At 34.3% G+C, this 19,608-nt stretch overlaps 1 protein-coding gene across 1 annotated transcript; it reads right to left on the reverse strand.

The window, feature by feature from the left end:
* Positions 1-5,452: 5,452 nt before the first annotated feature.
* Positions 5,453-18,025, reverse strand: LOC107918102 (IAA-alanine resistance protein 1). The gene is made up of 11 exons (XM_016847616.2): positions 17,309-18,025; positions 16,016-16,099; positions 15,821-15,870; positions 15,585-15,636; positions 14,558-14,677; positions 10,604-10,833; positions 10,088-10,240; positions 9,894-10,001; positions 6,244-6,345; positions 6,121-6,165; positions 5,453-6,021 (listed from the first exon to the last, which is right to left on the reverse strand). The coding sequence occupies exons 1-11, from the start codon at positions 17,616-17,618 to the stop codon at positions 5,866-5,868; spliced, it is 1,410 nt and encodes a 469-aa protein (XP_016703105.1). The 5' UTR covers positions 17,619-18,025; the 3' UTR covers positions 5,453-5,865.
* Between the last annotated feature and the right edge of the window lie 1,583 nt (positions 18,026-19,608).

The raw sequence follows: 19,608 nt of genomic DNA on the forward strand, positions 1-19,608 counted from the left end.
CTTGGTGAGCTGATCTCTGCATCAAGTTTTGGACGAAAAGGTTCTCGAAGAGATTTTGTCCGATAATTCTCTTAATTACTCTAATCTTAAAGTATTCAGATGTCTTGCATATGCTCGAGTTAGTCAGGGAACACTTGAACCAAGAACGGTAAAGTGCATCCTTTTGGGTTTTGCAGTCAGGATAAAAGGTTGCAAGCTATGATGCCTAGAAACAAGTAAGATCATAGTCAATAAAAATGTTACATTTGACGAAACATCGATGATTTTGTCCAAAATAGGGTCCTTAGGTCATAACAACATTGAAAAGACAAGTGTTTCGAGTAAGGTGAAGTTGGAGACCAAAACAGACGGTGAAATCATTGTGTCACAAAGCCCGTCGTCGTAACGACGTGACAAATAGAGGTGATGTTCCGATGAGGAAAATCGACTCGTCATAACGTTAGGTAGAATTTCTAAAATTAATATTTCTTTGATGCAACAGAAGGTTTCTAAAGCTTCTCCATCTCAATTAAAGACCCAAACATCTCAAATTCGAGATTATAAGTTAGCCCAAGACAAAAAGGAGAGATATTAAACCCCCCCAAAAAATACTATGAAGGAAATCTTGTGGCATATGCTCCAGTGTAGCAGAGAGCATCGACTCAGCTGATCCTCCAAATTATTCATAGTTAGTTCAGGCTTCTAATTCTAGTGAGTGGCTTGTTGCCATGGAAGAAGAGATGGAGTCTCTTCATAAGAACAATACATGGAAACTTGTTGAACCACTCACCAAAAAGAAAATCATTAGTTGCAAGTGTGTCTTTAAAAATAAAAAAGGCTCGGGTTAAGGCAACATGAGATATAAGGCAAGGTTGGTCACAAAGAGCTACAGTCAAGTGGAATGAGTTGATTTTCATGATGTTTTCTCTCCAATTGTGAAGTATACGTCCATTCGAGCACTGTTAGCTCTTGTTCCATTACACAATCTTAAATTGGAGAAGTTAGATGTGAAAACTGCATTCCTTCATAGGGACTTAAATGAGGAAATTTACATGCAGCAAACCAAAGGCTTCAGGATCGAAGATAAAGAAAATCATGTTTGTCTTATTTAGAAATCATTATATGGCCTGAAATAGTCTCCTCAACAGTGGTACACAAAGTTCAATTCTTTCATGTTAGAGATTGGTTTCGTTCAAAGTAAGTACAATAGTTGTATTTATCTACAACATTTAGGTGATGGATCATTTATCTAGTTAATGTTTTATGTTGATGATATGTTAATTGTAGCTAAGGGTCCATCCAAGATTGAACGACTTAAAACCATGCTTAACTCTAAATTTGAGACAAAGGATCTCGATATGACTAAGAAAATATTAGGATGAAAATTTTGAAAGATCAACGCTCCAGAAAGCTATTTCTTTCGCAACAAGGATGCATTGAAAGAATTCTCGAATAATTTGGAATACAAAATTCTAAACCAATTAGTACTCCCTTAGCTTCCCACTTCAAACTTTTGACTTTAGACTCACTAAAAACCAAAGACAAAGAAAGTACATGTCTTTTGTTCCTTTAGCGCGATAAAAAACTTAATGTATACAATGGTTTGTACTCGTCCTGATATTTCACATGTTGTTAGTGTAGTAAGTAGATATATGGCCAAACCCGACAAATTACATTGGCAAGTTGTTAAGTGGATACTGAGATATTTAAGAAGGACTTCAAGTACTTGTTTGGAATTTGGAAGATGTTCAAAAGATCTAACCGGCTATGTAGACTCAGATTATGCCAGAGACTTAGATAAAAAAACATTTCTCACAAGTTATCTGTTCACCTTCAAAAATTGCACTATTAGTTGGAAAGCCACCCTTCAGGCTACTGTGGCTCTATTAACTACCGAAGCTAAATATATGGCTATTACAGAGGCTGTAAAAGAAGTCATTTGGTTGAGAGGTTTATTCGAGGAGCTGGTTGATAAAAACAAAAAGATTATCATATATTGTGATGGTCAAAGTGTCATACATCTCATGAAAAACCAGATGCATCACGAAAAAACAAAACATATAGATATTCAGTACCATTTTTTGAGGAAGTGATTGCTCAGGAAGATGTTCAGATTCTCAAAACCAACACAAAGAATAACCTAACGAACATGATGACAAAAAGTCTTCCAATTTCCAAGTTCAAGCATTACCTAAACTTGGTGAATATTCGACAGAGATCGAGTTAGGCCCCTGGCAAGGCTCGGCAAAGAAGGCATTTTAGAAATACGAGTCAAGGTGGAGACTTGTGGAGTGTGCTTCACATTTTTTGCCAAAACAGAGTTGAAGCATTGTCTCGGCAACACTACCACCTACGTCACTACAAGAAGATTTGCCACGTCCCGAATAAGCAGCAGCCATGTCACGACGTGGCAACATGTTCCAAAGCTTCTTGGTTTTCTTCTCCTAATTAAACTCTAAGTTCTTTCCCTATTTAAACTCTGATTATTATAATGATGTTTTAGTCAAATTTTTGTACCAAATTCAACCTATAAATAGGCCTCATAGAAATCCTAGAAAGGTTGAGAATAACACAACAAAATTAAGAGAGTTTGTGGAAATTTCAGGAAAACTTTGTAATTCGAGTTCGAGGCTTATTTTTTTCTCCATCTTGTACTCCATTTTTCTGGTTTTTGTCATTTTCGTGAAGTTTTTCCTTACCCGTGGTTTTTTATCCTCTTTGGAGAAGGTTTTCTACGTTAAATATTTATATCTAATTTTCTCATTTTTCATTCGTGCTCATTGTATAATTCAGGTTCGACCCCAACATACTATATTAATTTTTAAAATCATGGCAACAAACTTTTCGATATCGTTAGCTTTAGAAGAAATGTTCTTCTTTAAAAATTGGAATTCATTCTTGAAATGTCCAGTCTTACCACAATGGTAGCATGAACCCTTTTGTTTCTTCTTGAACTTAAGTACTTTAGCAGTATATTTAAACTTTTTATTGGATGGTATAGTAATTTGCCCTTCCTCCATAGCATGTACTTTGACATTTTCAAAATATAGGTTCTAATCTCACTTTTTGTATTCTTTTTCAAGTAAAAGATGATTTGTTAAAGCCTCAAGAGATATACGTGCTCTTTCTTATATTTTAGATTTCTTTTAAATCTTTCTAGGATGAATGAAGTTTGTCTATAATGGAGGATACAACAATCATTTCATTCATTGTCATGTTATGTTGTTTAATTTGATTTAACATTTTTTTTAATTTCACAAAATTGTTCTGTAACAAAATGACCATCAATCATGTGAAAATTATTGAAACAACTAACAAGAACGTTCTTACTTGTAGCGTCTTCAATCATGTACCTTGTTTCCAATTTGTCTAATAGTTCTTTATCGGTGGTCTCATTCTAGTAGGTTTCCAATAAACCATTGGATAAGTCATTCAATATGTGGCTTATACACATGTAATCAACATTGTCACATTTTTCTTTTCTCCGGGTTGTAGCAATAGATTCATTTTCATTCTCTTTCAATTTAAGTGTATTTAAAATATAAGCAATCTCCAAAGTTGTTAGTAAGAAATGCATCTTTTTCTACTATCGTCGAAAATTGTCACCATCAAACTGATCAACCTTGGCAAAGTTGGAGGCTAACTCCCTTAGTGTTTCACTTTCATGTGTAGGAGTAGCCATCATAAAAATGAATAGAACCTTAAAATTGTTAGTGTGAAACTTTTAAGTTGTCGGTAAAAAAAATCTAGAGGATATGAACAGAGCACAAACAATTACTTGAATAAAAAATTAATAAAAAGGTCAAGGCTCTAATGTGTATATCAAGCCGATATTTTTAAGATTCTATTTGTCCACACCTATTTTTAATGTGTAGAAAAGTTTTAAGCAATAAACCTCAATTATTATTTGTGTTTTGGACTAACGAAAATAACCCAATAAATATTGGGTTGAGTATAATAAGAAAAACAGTTTCTTGTAGAAGAGTGGTAAAATAGGGAAGAAGAATAGATTATCATTAGGCTTAAAACAAACACCTTTCCCTAATAGACCATTGTTTGAATCTTCCTAAGTCTCATTATTGTTGCCTGACCCCATAAAGTCATTCTACGCACTATTTGGGTTTGTGCAACCGTCATTAACTCCTTGAATGCGGTCCCACTCAACCTATATGATTTTGGTCCAAAGATTCATACATCATAATTACTTTATAGTGGAAAATTCAATTTTCTCAGCATTAAACTAAAGAATACCGTGCTCCTTAATTGAATTTACATTTGAATTTATATGACCCTCCTTCAACCTAAATACATGTCTTCAGCTTTCTCTTATTTTGATCGCATTCAGGGCTTGGCTAAAAGACAATTGTTATACCATCTAATCATCTTACTCCTATCTAATGTTATAAATTGTTCTTTTTAATAACTCAAAAAAAAATAAAATTCTTAGAAATTAAAAATGTTCATAAATTAAGCGAGCGATAAACTCAATACATTTTGGGTTAAGTTTAAATTTATATTTTTACTTTAAGCAAGTTCAACTCAACTCATTTTATTGCTTAAAAAATAATTATATACTAATATTTATATTTTTATAATTAAATTTAAATAAAAATATTTTGTATTACTTTTTGAACAGTAAAATAAATCAACCTAAGCCTTCTTAGCTAAACTGACCTAAGTCTGCTTAGCTAAAGCCTAAAATTATTTTTTAAAACCAAACATTTTCCTAATTCAGCATGTGAACAGTGGTCCATATAACTATTTTCTCCAAAAATTTGGATTTCTGTCCGAAACATAATTTTTCTTTTGAAATGAAACCAAATTCATTTCAGCCATTTGATTCATTGTTTTAAACAATAATATTGTTGTATATTGACGTTTTTTCATTTATTTCAAAATAAAGTATTTATTTTTATATAATAAAAATTTAAGCTAATCAAAAGTAACAATAAAAATCGGTTCAATTCTGTTTGAAAATTTACAAGGGTCAACTCACGAATCAAACATCAAACCAAATAGATTTAATTTATTACTCAAAACGAAATCACACCAAAATCAAATCAAATTCAATAAAAAAAGGAACCAAATACTAAAGCTTGAACTAGATTTTCTCTCAAATCCTAATTTTCTAGAGTTTGCCTGGCCTCGTGCTTTCATCAAAACGTTTCGAAACCAGTCATTTCCTGCTTCGATGCACTGATATAATCCGTTATGATAATGGAAACTTGTAAGCAGTATTAAACCCATAATCATTTTTCCCCGTTAATCGTGATCTTTAACTTTTAACAGAAAATGGGTTATCTTCTTTCAAGGGAAATGATTCAGTGTCAAAGCAACATCTTACATTGTTTCTGACTTTCCATTTTGCTTAAAATACTCGTATCCAACATCCCCATCAAACACATACTTAAGCATGAGTACAGAGATATAATTCTAGAGACCCCTAAAGATACAAAGACAACCAAAAAAAAAATGCCCTTCAAAAGGATTAAATATATACTTGCGCCAGACTAACACTCGTACCCAAATTCAAGTAACAAGACAGCATGGGACAATCCAGTTAATCTTAGACAAAAAGCATTTCCACCAAAAAAAGAAAACATCTGTTTAACCTTTTTCAGGCAATATAATGTTACAGGTTACCGAAGGGAATATACCAGAGATGTAGTTTTCACCTGTGGGTCAAGGAGAGCGAGGAATTTGTCCAAAAATAAAGGGGTAAGCTTATAAGCTTTTATCCTTCTCTCTCCTGATTTCTGAGATCTAAACAGAGGGTAGCTTACCTTGAAACCGAGCAGGAACCCGAACTCCAAAGAAAGCAGTGACTTAGTCCTTGTAGGAGCTTTGAGTTCATTTGGACAAAACTCATCTTGAATGGATTTTTATTTATTCTACAAGTGAAATACAAAGGGCAACAGCCATGCCAGATGCTAGTGAGAGTAACTGCACTGCAGTATTTTTCAATGTTGTTTTGCCATTGTTATTCATTTCTGCAAGCACTCCAGCAACAGCAATGTATATAAATCCACCAGCTGTAAACCCCTGCGAGAAAGGGGGAAAAAAGAAACAAAAAACTGTGAACTTCAGACCATAACCATCAAAACTAACTTAACGAACATGACTCCTAGGTTGCTGTATTACCTCAATCAAAGATGACTGTCCAGGATCTTGTCCCCAAAGCAAAGCCTATAAAAAGAAAAAAGTTTGTAACTACTCTGCCTATCACTTGAGGTAATAATTGCACTAGCTGCAGAGAATACAGACCATTGCAGTTCCTGCTAGAGCCACCAGTGCTGAAAGGAAGTTGAAGAACAGGGCTTTGGAAACACTGAACCCAGATCTTACCAGTATACCAAAGTCACCAACCTGCACAGAGGGAATAAACCAAGCCATTGAATTGATATATATGAGGATACCCAAAGCAAAAATTCAAAGCACACCTTTTAAAAGAAATTTTATATTGTGCTTCCATTTTATCACGTTAGGATAGTTTTCATGGTTCAGTCATGCATTATAAGGGACGGTTTTTGTGTGCCTGTGTGTGGATGCTGAATGATGGGAATGGTTTGGAGGGGTTAGTAAAGAAGGTAATGTGGTTTTCTTGTCAATCAAGACAAACCAAAGAGCCTAACTGTTGTGGATGCTTTTGAGGCCAAACCTGTGTCAGGAAAGGCCATTATTTTCAGGTCTCTAATAAAGGCTTAGGGTTTTGGATTGCATTTTGTTTCAATTGATTTCTTTCCTTAAATTTCTTGATGGCAATTTTATTTGATTTCTAGCTTTTCTAGAATAGGTTTCATGTTTATGTAATAAGACTGATCCTTAGTTAAAGCGATGTATAGAATAATAAAAGCTAAGCAAAACTTTTATCAAAAACCCTATAAAGATCCAGGTCTCTCTTTAGGGTGGGTTTGGGGCGACGGTGCGGTGCGTTTAGCTTACTTTTTGTCTTAGGCTACAGTATCACTACAATATCCAATTTCACCGCCACCGCTGTTTTTACACTAACCGCAGGTAAATGCACCGCCCATCCAAACTCACCCTTAGTCTCTAACGACTCTTAAGGTTTCAGTCTCCCTTTAATGAGTTTGAAATGTCTACCACAATGTCATTCCAAAAATCAAGATGAGGGGCAGACAATTGACTTCAACTTCCCTATCAATCACCCTGTGACACAAAATTGTTCGAGTACTTATAACTACCTGGCGTCAAAGCCGACCACAATGATCAATGACATACAAGCATTATTTCAAGAACATCAAACACTTACAGATCCTAGCCAGAGGCTAAGTTTATCAACTTAAAAAAATTGCATAAACAACCACCTGCAACAAATGACATCACAAATCCTGGAGCAGATGAAAACACTAATTTTTTACTGTGTGTAAATCAACAATTGGGGACAGTGACACAAGCAGTAGTACAACCTGACTACACCAAGCACCTTTCCCACCAACTGTTAGAGGAGGTGCAACACCACCACCGTGGAGTGAGGTGGTTCTACCAATTGGAGTTGTTCCCAAGTACACAAAATTAGATGTTCCTGCTTTTGATGGGTCAGAAAATCCATTGATTTGGCTGCACCGGAGTGAACAGTTCTTCGAAGACCAACACACCAATAAGGTAGATAAGTTTGGCAGCCTTCCACATGCTAGGTGAGGCACAACTTAGATATTATTAGATTAAGCTGGAGGGGCATGTGATGAACCGGTTAGAACTCCACAATAATTGCTCCCTACATTTTGGTCCTCTAGTAGGACGTAACCCCCTTGGGATATTTGGTTAGTTCGAAACAGATAGGAACCACAGAGCTGTATTAATGACTATAACAGGAAAATATTAGCATAGGCTAGTCATACATTCGGGTAGACCAACATGACGGGTTATTCATGGTTGAACTTGATGATTGCATTCAATTGGACCATATGCACAAACTCCCTGACTTAGCCAAGGCTATGAGCCTCGCTAGAGCCTTTGAACAGAAGCAGCAAATGCTAGAGTTCAAGAAAAAACATAGAGGAACTTGGCAAGGCAATGAGGGCAATTTTATTTCTCCTGCAAATATGACAGTCTTGACATCCCAAATTTCTGAGAGCAGCAATACATTAGGAGGAACTACTGAAGCAAATTCAGTAAATTTATCTACCCCATTTATTAAAAAATCAAGGGCAAAAATGGCAGAAGGGCAAAAGGCTTACGTTAAAATTGTGATGAACCGTACACAATTAGGCATAAATATAAGAAACTCTTTTGGCTAGAATTAGCTTATTTGAATGAAGTACAACCAGAAATTGAAATTGAGACAGTCTTATTTATATCGTCAAGTTTATTAGACTTCAAGCTTGAGAACAAACTCTTTCTACAGGAGAGGAGGTAATGTTGCGGATGCTCAAGTGGCCGAACCTATGTTAGGAAAAGCCATTTAGTTTTGGTTCTTTAATTAGGGCTTGAGATTTTAGGTTGTGAGTTTATTTCAATTGATTTCTTTCCTAGGTTTCTTTATTGTGATTTTACTTGATTTCTTTCCTTTCTAGAATAGGTTTTCTGTTTATGTACTAAGGCCAGTATGGAATAATAAAACCTAAGCAATTCTTTTATCAAAAACCCTAAAGAAAGCTGGATCTCTCTCTAACGAGTCCTGAGGTTTCAATCCCCTATGAGGAGTCCAAACTGTCAACCACAATAGATCATTCAAGAAATCGAGATAAGGGCAAGGCAGTTGACTTTGGCTTCCCTGTGACATGATTCTGTTCGCGTATTCATAACACTATGATTCTGTTTGCATATTCATAACACTACTTTTCTTTTTCTAGAATTCACAGAGCACCATCGAATCAAATCTCACAGTGAACTTGAACTGTGAGAACTAACAGAATAACCTCAATGCCCTTTTTTGTGCCTATGCAGAAGATAGGGCTAGAACCCTAGACCTGCTAGAAGTCTCAACCCTAAGGGGTGGGTTAGTCGGTGGCGCGAAGCCAATTGACCTCCTAGCAGCTTTCTATGGTTGTTTGCCATTTAAATAACTCCTGAAAGTTCAATTCATTCCCTAAGCTTCAACATGTAATTATTGGTTCAAAACTGGATGGATTTCTCAAATATCAAATAGACCGTATTCAAATGCGGCTTCTTAATTTAATAGTTGCCACAATTTAGGAAGATTAAAGTCTTGACCTCGGAATGCTAAATGACATCTCGCATTCCCGAGCTAAAGAGGGTAGCCATCAAGGGCGAAGCTAGGAATTTTGATTAGGGGGGAGGGTCAAGATTATAAAATTTGGGGGGCCAAAGCTAATACTTTTGTATTAAAAATGCTTAAATTAAATTATTAATTTTTCAAAAGGACCAAAAACATGATTTTTCCATTTAATCATTAGTTAAAAAGGACTAAATTGAATCTTGTAATTTTAGAGAGGGACTATAAATGCAATTATCTCATTGAGCCAAGGGAGGGCCAAGGCCCCTGCCTGCCCCGCTTTGGCTACACCCCTAGTAGCCATGGAAAAGAATGTATATGGCTAAACCTCAATGCTCAAAAACCATGTATATGGCTAAACCTCAATGCTCAAAAACCATCTTGGCATGTCAATCAATGATGCCATGCCAAAACAAAGCAGAAGATTCAATTATCAGTAGCATTATGCTCGGTAGTAGATAAAAGTTGCCATGGTCCATTGACACAAAGATAGTCAAGGCATGGAAACCATTCGGATGCAGCACCGCATGAATAATATCATGATTCTAACACGTTTGATTTTCAAACTTTCTTCCCATTTTCCATATTACAAGCATATTACCTAATATCACTGTTATCTTCAAGTCGTAAGGACATCTTTTTTGTTGTCAGGGAGTGAGTTAAGGACATTTTTAGAATGACATATATCATGCTCATCAAATCATAAAAGAACTCAAACCTCTTGGGGAAGCTCGTGTGCAAGCAAAAATAAAGTTCTGGACCACCCACCAACAGATCCATGAAGCAAAAATGCACTTCCCAAAGCCATCCCATCAGTAAAATTGTGCTGCAATAGTAGAACACCGAAAAGAACTGTTATTCAAGGACAAGAACATTAGGTTTTGCAAACACACAACAGAAAAAAATACTTACAACACCATCAGAGAAGAGATTAAGATAGCCAAACACCAAGTTCGATGGTGAATGAGAAGTTTCCTTTAGTGCCGAGGTTTTAACACTATTTGCAGAGCCATCTGCAAAACCGGTATCTGATTTACCATCATTGGTACCAGCAGAACTCTTTCTCTGTTAGATAAAATATGTTAGATGATGTTGAACATGTATTTATGTATTTCAAACTAATTTACAATGTTGTCATCAGAACTCTTCAAGTGTTCTACATCTCACTGTTGTCACTTTTTTTCAAGTTCAATCTTTTCTTTCAAAAATAAGGTTTAAGGAATTCAGTTTCCAAAATGGGCAGAATATCTTTACAGGTAACAAATGTTATATAGATGATACAAAACATATCTACACCTCATGCGGTGCAACCCAGTTCTGCTCCCAGAATTTGTAATAATGCCATAGCTAGAAAATATGTATACACAGTCTCAATTGTATGAAATCTGTTAGCACAAAAGACCTCCAGTGTAAAAATTCGAAGACTACCTTACGGATTTCAGGCTGAGTTGCATTATCTGCATTCAAAGAGTTGTCTGGTGTGTCACCTACCGGTTGCGAACTGTTTCTGTGAGCAGCATCTTCATCCTTTTTCTTCAAATTTTTATTGCTTTTGTGATGATGGTGGTGATGACCATGGCTCCATCCACTAGCCCCTCCAGAGTTTTCTTCAACATATCTGACCAACTTTTCGACAATAAGAAATAGTACTATCCCCGCTGTGACATACAGAAAGACCATGACACAACCACCCAAAATAAGGTCAAGCAAAATGAAGGGGGGAAAAAGAAGAGAGAGAGATGGTCTTTTATGAAGTCATTTGAAACAAAATACATGCATACCCACAAAGTATTACTGCACCACCTATTCCAAAGCAAATAAACACCACTTCCACTCTCTAAATTACAGATTCCACAGGATATTATGCAACACCAAAGTTCAGAATATTCCAAATGACAGGTTTTCAAAACAAACTCTAGCTCAGGGGAAAGGCATAATGCAATCTGTCCAACAAATCTAGCTATAAAAAAATTCTCATCGGGCTTTCAGCCTGTCGCCAAATAATTAGTTGGCACACCCAAGTATATTTGGCTCGATGGTAGGTGCCTGTATACTCTTTGAAGTCGGGTTCAGGTTGCCCCTTCTCCATCAATAGAAAAGGGTTATCTGACTTCAAGAGAAGCCTACATCTCCATGACGTAAAATCCATCAATCATGCAGGGACAAAATCGTTTAAGTTCTTCACTTCCATTTATTTATTTTCTTCTTTTTGGGATTTCACTTAGAACTTCTATAATTTCATGTAGACACCCAATCCCATCTATTCCTTAACTGCAAGCACATAGTGCCAAGGTTCTTACACTATACCTGTTAAAACTTCGTATCAAACAATCAAAATTCTCAAAACAAAATGTTGACCTCATTTAGGCTTAGTAGTTACCAAACAGTCTAGTATGAACAAAACCTAGGTTCAAACACAGGCACTTCCCCCAAAATCTTTCTTGATTTACAGGAAAAAAAAGCTTGGGATGGCAGAATGTCAGTGTGCAAATGGTCAACGAAAGATTATCAACTTCAGGAGAAACAAGCAACTGATAGTGTTTCTCAACTTTTTATTTTTTCTTTTCCCTTCCTTTTATAATAAAGTATGATCCAGATCAAAAGTAATTTCAAATCCACATCTCAAACTAGGCGCCAAAACATGCTAGAACAGTATAGCTCCAGAGATGATTTCTCCTTTGGAATGATTCGATATTTCGTTTTTGTTGTAAACTTTATTGCATTAGCTGCTTAAATTACTCATAGACAAATAACATAATTGTAACCACAATCTCTATCTTCATCCTACCAAACAAGTTACAAGCATCTCTTGTAAAATATGTGCATGAGTTTCATACCTCAAAGCAGGCAAGAGGGAGATGCAACCCATAAAGTAAATAATATATTTTGGGGGGGGGGATTATGAGAAAAGTAACACTAAGAAACAAGCTTAATTTATCACTATTCGGCTCCAACTCAAATGCAATAGAGATCAGCAAACTTCACAAGAAATAATTCAGGATGTGGCCAAATTGTCAAAAATATATATCTGGAAAACACCCTTCCTGTTAGTATTTCACTCATGCATTTTCTTATGATAAAACATTAAATAATTAAGAGGAAATGATGGATAGCAATTAGCATCCATGGGCCAAGCCAAGCCCCATTCTTTTAGAAGTATTAAAATACAAAATATAAATACTAAAGCTCCACTTGGTTTCTGAAATATTTTCTATTTTCATTTTCCATTTTCAGAAAACAGTTTTCATTTTCTACTTTTTGAATATTGAAAAACATGTTTAGTAAAGAGAAATAAAAAATCATTTTTAATAATGAAAACATGTTTGGTAACTCTTTTTCTCTAGCAAAAATAAAATAATTTTTTTTTTACATTTATATGAATTCGAACTAGGATATTAGATTTAATATTAGAAAAACATTAGAAAAAAAGAATATTTTGCATTTACATACCGGAGTCAATTCATCAAAAGTTAAAAACAATTTTTATCATTTTCACTTTTACAAAGCATTTTTAGGGAAAACAATGAAAACAAATTTTTATTGTTTTCTAATTCACATATTTTCAGTTTCATTTTCATTTTTAAAAATTTCAACAACACATGTTTTCTTTAATGTTTTCCATTTTCCAAGAAAACAAAAACGGAAATGGCCTCTATTTCCTAAAACCAAACAAAGACTAAGTTTTTTATGGCCAAGAAAAACAAAGGCTAAGTTTTAAAATTTTAAAAATATATTTTAGAATAAAAAAATTAAATAGAAAAAAAAATTTATTAACAAAATAGAGTGTTAAAAACCGTGTCCAAGGTCCAAACCGCAAGCCGAACTATGTAAATAAGAGCATCTCTAGCAAATCAAGCCAATTTCAAGAGACTCATGTCATAGAAGAAGTGATCTACCTAGGAAAATGAAAGGTGATAGAATCAACTTGATCATTCTTGCATGCTTATTTATAAATCAACTAGGTAGAGTAGATAAGGAATGCCTGATAACTCTTCTAACATCAAGGAGCAAAATTCAGCCATTTCTTTCCTCAATTTATTCTTACATTAATTGCTTAAAACAACCAACAAAGTCCATTTCCTAGAGTGTGTGGCAAAGATTTAGGGTGCATTTGGATAGACACCTAGTAATAGGATTTGAGTACAATTGCTTGTAATTACACTCAAATCTAATTATCCTATGGCTTTCCAAACACACTCATACATAATTTAAGTTATTTTTGTATAATAATATTACTTTAATTTTAATACATCTATTTTTTAAAATATAATTATATGTTATTTTACTAAACTAGTCTAAATAATTTGAAATTTTATTGATGAGAGATAATTTATCATACATTTTGACCTACTAAATGTTTAACTAAATTACATAGTATTTATTATAAATTATTTATACTAATTTTAACTAAATTACGTTACATTAATTATTTGTACTTGACCAAGGACAAATCGAAGATAACAAGAAGCATACGTTTAGGGGGAGCCCAACACATATTAAATGCTAGAGTAATTAGATAAATTTGTATAAAATGTTTTTTTTTCTTGTTAATTTTATTAGTAGTTATATTGCAGAATTATTTTTGGACTAACATATTTCATAAAAAGATTGGATTTTAAATTTTGTTACTTATTTAGAGAATGCTTTCTCAAATATTATTGATAATTTAATAATTCTCTTTTTTTAGAATTTAAAATTATGTAATTTTGTAATTACAAATACTATGATTTAATTTTGGATTTTGTTACTTTTTTAGAGTTTTTTTTCATCAAGTATTATTGATAACTTTTTATAATAAGTAATATTCTTTTTTTGAATTTAAAATTAAGCAGTTATGTAATTACAATTTATATTACAAAACATGACAAAGTAATTACGGTTAATTACACACTCTATCAGCCAAACACATCTAGAAAATTAGAATTCCATGTAATTACAAGAGGGATTAATAACTGCCCTAGTAATTACACATTCATCTATTTACTCTGTAATGCCCAAACATACCCTTATTAAGGTTCGCAAGCAAAGACAAATGAACACATTGAGCATATCCTAAATATGTAATACTCACTGTCATATCTACTTAAGTCAAACTCCTATTGAAACTAACACTTTTACCAAGCCTCATTTCTTTTCAACGTAGCAACTAACTTTCAACGGAATTCCTTCTACATTATACACGTCTAACTGCTTGAGAAAACATAGAACATTTAGATCATCTATCTATGATATGCACTCAAAATTTTAATTAGCGATATTGAACAAGAAATTTCTTACATCACAGCAGATATAAAAAAATGATATAACCAGCCTAACAACAAGTTCCCCCATCTTCATATGTATACACACACAAACACACTTTCCTAATATTTTGCTACTTACCAAGAACAGACAAGCCCACAGAAAGATCCCTTAAAGAGTGTGCATGCGTATTATCATGCCCAGTATGAGTATGATGTGCATGATCCCCGTGGTCATCATGTGAGTGGGAGTGTGCACCGCCTGCAAATGGTTTATTAGTAAGTGACTTGTCTACTAGCACAATTCAACCAACAAACCACAGTACAAACTGCACTTACAAAAATTTAGTCAACTTGTTTGGCAACAGAATTTTATATTTGACCATTCTTTTTAATAAGATTAATAAAATCGACAAGGAGATAAAGAAAGCCTAAAAATGATGCTTTCATTACCCATCTCTCTATAATTTCACAAATTCCATAGGATCACATCATGATTCTCATGAAAAGAAGAATTTTGATGCATCACTAATATGACTACACACCTTGGAAGCCCCAAACTAAAGCTGAAGAAACTTAGGTCCATACATCTACTTAGGCTACCCAGGAGTTACAGCTCCAGTAGTAGTTGCAGTTTTAGGCTTTTTTGTTAGGTTGGGGAAATAAAGTAACTTGCAGTTGCATGAACAAACCAAAGTCATGGTCCATTGAGAACATGTTTTGAGTGAAGTCATATTAAGGAGCGTTCAATCTTTGATTATTTTACATTTTCCCCCATTTCCCGAATCCAAAATGCAAAAATCCCTTTGTCAGCAACTATCTAACATCATTACAAGCTCTAAAGCATGCATGATGTATATGGTTCCAGAAGGCAAGCAGTAGCCTGCAAGTTCAAATAGCAGCCCTGTAATGGAACACCCAAGACCACCTAATGGCTTGCGAATGGAATTAAATTCTGTGGCCTCCCTTGTCAAGACATACTCAACCACTTATAAAATGTAAATGCAAAATAAACATCTTACTGATTGCTAGGAAATTGAAACACATGGATTATATTGATCCTAGAACTAGAACTAAAATTCCTACATTAAAACCTCAAATATACCACAAAAGTCAGGGCTTATTACTAAGTTGAACAATCATAAGTTTATACATGATAAAAATTATACCAAAAGAATGCGGCAACTGGTGCAGAAAAGCATCTCCCAACATAGCTCCTGCCTGTAATATCCAGGTACAACAAAACGTAGAAAACTAGTTGAGAGAGAGTGCTTTGAATAATGAACTCTAAATACTGCTCAAACCCAAAACTAAGCAATAGTTCGATCAAGTACTCAACAGATGCTATCTTGACAATATTTACTTATAAATTCACATGTCAAATGAAAGGTTTAAAGAATCTAACCCCAAATAAAGCCAATGAATCAACAACTGCCTTGGAAGGTTTTCCTTGTACTGCAATAACATTATCAAATTTTGAGCTCCATTATCAAGGATAACATCTTAACACGGAATAAAAAAGCATTAATCAATTCAGCAGAAAATAAAGCTGATGTGAAGACCAAATATGTAAATAGTTATGTTTCAAGAATTAACTTACTAAATATCACGGGTAAAATAATCAGGCAAACAAGAGAAGCCAAGCTTACTAAGAGCGAACAGCCCAGTGCGCGTAACCAAAGGCCTGTCAAAAACAAAACAGTCCAAAGAATGCTCAAACGTCATATCAGAACTGCATCAATTATATGAACTTGAGACATGTTGATCAGAACATAATAAATGGATATAGCAGCATCCAGAGGAGTGCAGGAATTCCAACACAACAAGCAATCAGAGTGGAAAAAACAAAATCCAAGAGCATCATACCAATATCAGCATTAAAATCAATGGTTAGTAACCAAAGATTTTCTGATTTAACACCTTCGAGACCATTTTAGGAGTAGAATTCAACTAAGTCTACCAATTCAGTAAAAGAATGAAGTTTCTGAAATCCATAATAGATATTTATGCAAATTCTTCTCCAATTAATTTAGCCAGAACGCCAAATAAAAGGTAAGTGTAGGGAACAAGAGCCAATTTACCTAACACACTTAAGCTCACATGATGCAAAGATATGTTCCACTATAATGTAGCATTAGATTATCACAACACATGGCCAACTTTAAGAGAATTAGACCTTCACAGTAAGAGCTAAAGCAAGGGGGAATTCCGCTCAACATTTGCTGGAAAACAGTTCAGACACTTTGCCTCGGGGACAAATGGCTAAATGATCAGTGTTAGAAGCTTATATTATGTGTGATTAAACCCAAAATGTCAAGCAGGTTCAAGCACTATAAGGAGGCAGGCCTTACCCATCCAACCAGCAGCCATATGGTGGATGCTTAAACACAAAACCCATAGCAACTAATTGATACAACATTAAACCAGCTACAGACTAGACTTTCACTATTGACTTTCTGGCTAAAAGTCACACTAGCTGAATAAAATGCAATAGGCCAGTAAGATCCGTTTTAGAAGGGGCAACTCTGCCCATCTCAAGTAAAATTTCACTCTTAAATTTTGATTAAAACTGATAACCTAATCTCATAAATCTCAACTTTTTAGGCAATCACATTCAGTCACACCAAACCTTCAATGACTACATAAAGTGTCCGTCCTACTTCCAAAATATATCTAGATAAGCGGATACACATGGCTTGTTATATCAGTAGGTAATTATAATCAAGGCTGATTTTAAGTCGATAAAATGAACAACTCAGATTTGAAAGAAAGGCTTTTCCCTCAGAACTAATGTCAAACTCCAGAAAGCTTCACCTTTTCCACTGAAACTCAACTTAAAAAGACATCAATATATTGCAAAATAGACTTAAAACATAAATTTCAACTAAATTACCTAAACTGGAGAGGTCTTGATGATGATGATCGCGATCGCGATCGTGATCGTCTAGATAGGGCCCAAATCCGTACAATTTCATATCTTCCTCCTCAGCCAACTCCTCCGGCAACATCATCTTCTTCTTCTCCTCCTCCTCCACATGGCGGTGGTGATGATGGTGGTCATGCCCATGTCCATGATCACAATGATGATGATGCCCATGGTCACCATGCGCCGGCGACATACCGAGCTCACTCCCGAAACACAGATCCAAACTCACCAAAACCAAAACCACCATAAAAAAGATCGGTGTTTTCTCGAACACCATTTTCTTTCCTTCCAAATAAAACAAAAAAGAAAAATCCCCTTTTTATTGGCTTTTAGTGAAATTGAAAGCAAATGAAAAAGTGTTTTGATGCGGAAGCGAAAGAGAAAAATTGAAAACAGCAAGAAAGGGGGGGGGAACCCAAACTAAGAACGGCGTTTGCAGGTGCCTTCAATGGTTATGAAACAAACAATCACTAAAAAAACCAGGATTACGGCTGCTATGATGCCGAAGGTAACCACATCCATTTTCGTGTATTGAATATTTTAATTAAATTTCCGACTGGCAAAATTAAAATGAAATTAATTTGAAGAGGGTAATTGATAAATAAAAATCTTCCTTATTTTCCTTTTACAACTTTCATTCATTCTCCTGTGCAATTATTATTAGTACGACATATTAATATTATAATTATAAACGGTAAATAGGTTTCCTTATTTGAGTCATGAATATTGAAATTTGCCTCATTGATCCAGTACCAAATTAATTTTTAGGGGATTTTATTTTCATCCCTTAAAAAGAAATTTTAATTAAGGATTAGTATTTTGTTTTTACTTTTTTATTTTAAAAATAATCTTAAAAAATTATCATGTCTATTTTTTTAATGTTTATTTTATTAATATTATGTGCTATGATAAATGGGCTAAATTTGAGAAAAAAGTTGATTTAAAAAAAAAAGGAATTTTAGGTACATATTTAGGTTCGGGTATTTGTTTATATAATCTTACTAAAGAGGGCGCCATTTTCATTGTTACTGTTCCGGCTATTAAAATTAGGTCTGCCTGTCTAACACCGGATCTTGGTACCAACCCATAACGATCAAAGTCAAAGCGTGAGCCTATTAATGAAGCAAATTCAATAAAGCAACAATTAGTACCATAAAGAAGCGACCATAAACTGGAGAGTCGCGACCAATTTAAAAGATCATTTAATGTAGTTGAAATAACTAAATTTTGGGTTGTTCGATCAAGTAAGGGAAATTTGATGGAATTCATACTCAATGTTATTATTATTTTGACTTTTTTCTTTCTGAGATATTTAGGAAAATAGATTGATTTTAGAGAGAAAAAGTGAAAACACCTCTAGTAAGACGTATTTTCTACTGATGTGGCTAAAAGTGTGTCCTCCTGCCATGTCAGCGGAAAACATGCCCTGGTGGACATGCTTTAGTCTGGCATGGCAAGAAAGCACGTCCTATAGAGCGCGTTTTAAGCACGGTAAAATCACAATAGTCACAAAACTCCAACAACTATAACATGATTAATTTATTTGCTATATAAACCCTATCCATTTTCTCCATTTTACATTCAAATCAAATTCTCTCAAGTTTTTAGTTCTTAATTTTTCATTAGATTTCTCTAAATTTCTTGTTGTTTTAATTTTCTATTTCGTATTTTATTCGTTTTAATTTGTTTTTATAATGATAAATACTCTTATTCGTTTAGTGACAACCACGTTTCCGACATTCAATTTCAAATGGTAAGAAAACATTTTTTTAAAATTTTAATTAAGTTCATTATTAAGTTGTTAACATTATTAAATTTATTTATTTATTTATTTATTTATTTTCAGACCAAATATCAGAGTTTGAAGACGTACATACACAATCTATCAACAAGGGCACCACATGTAATTGAACAATACTTGCAAGAGGCAAGATTCTTACATGTGTCTCGTATGCTATGGGGTATAGATTAGATCTCACATTTATCAGCACGTTGGTGGAAAGATAGAGACCTGAGATACACACATTTCATCTTCCATGCGTGAATGTACAATCACACTCGAGAACATAGCTTTACAACTAGGTTTACTAGTGAATGAGCCAGTCATTACAGGATCAATGGTCGTTGGCGGTTGGAGCAGCATTGGCGAGCAACTATTAGGCAAGGTGTCAGACAAGTTTTTTGGTAGCCAGATAAAGATGAAATGGTTTCATTTATCTTGACGAAACCTCAAGTGCCCTTAAAAGAGAATAACACGCCCTAGCATT

This window comes from Gossypium hirsutum, chromosome A12 (assembly GCF_007990345.1).
Source record: "Gossypium hirsutum isolate 1008001.06 chromosome A12, Gossypium_hirsutum_v2.1, whole genome shotgun sequence".
In the NCBI taxonomy this organism is placed as follows: Eukaryota; Viridiplantae; Streptophyta; class Magnoliopsida; order Malvales; family Malvaceae; genus Gossypium; species Gossypium hirsutum.

What these genes read in the sequence shown, in the direction of transcription:
- LOC107918102 (XM_016847616.2), bottom strand. Translation starts at nt 17,618, where the DNA reads ATGGTGTTCGAGAAAACACCGATCTTTTTTATGGTGGTTTTGGTTTTG. An exon ending in TCAAGACCTCTCCAGTTTAG is followed by an intron (nt 16,100 to 17,308) that starts GTAATTTAGTTG and finishes TGTTTTTGACAG; the next exon opens with GCCTTTGGTTACGCGCACTG. An exon ending in CCAGTTGCCGCATTCTTTTG is followed by an intron (nt 14,678 to 15,584) that starts GTATAATTTTTA and finishes AACCATTTGCAG; the next exon opens with GCGGTGCACACTCCCACTCA.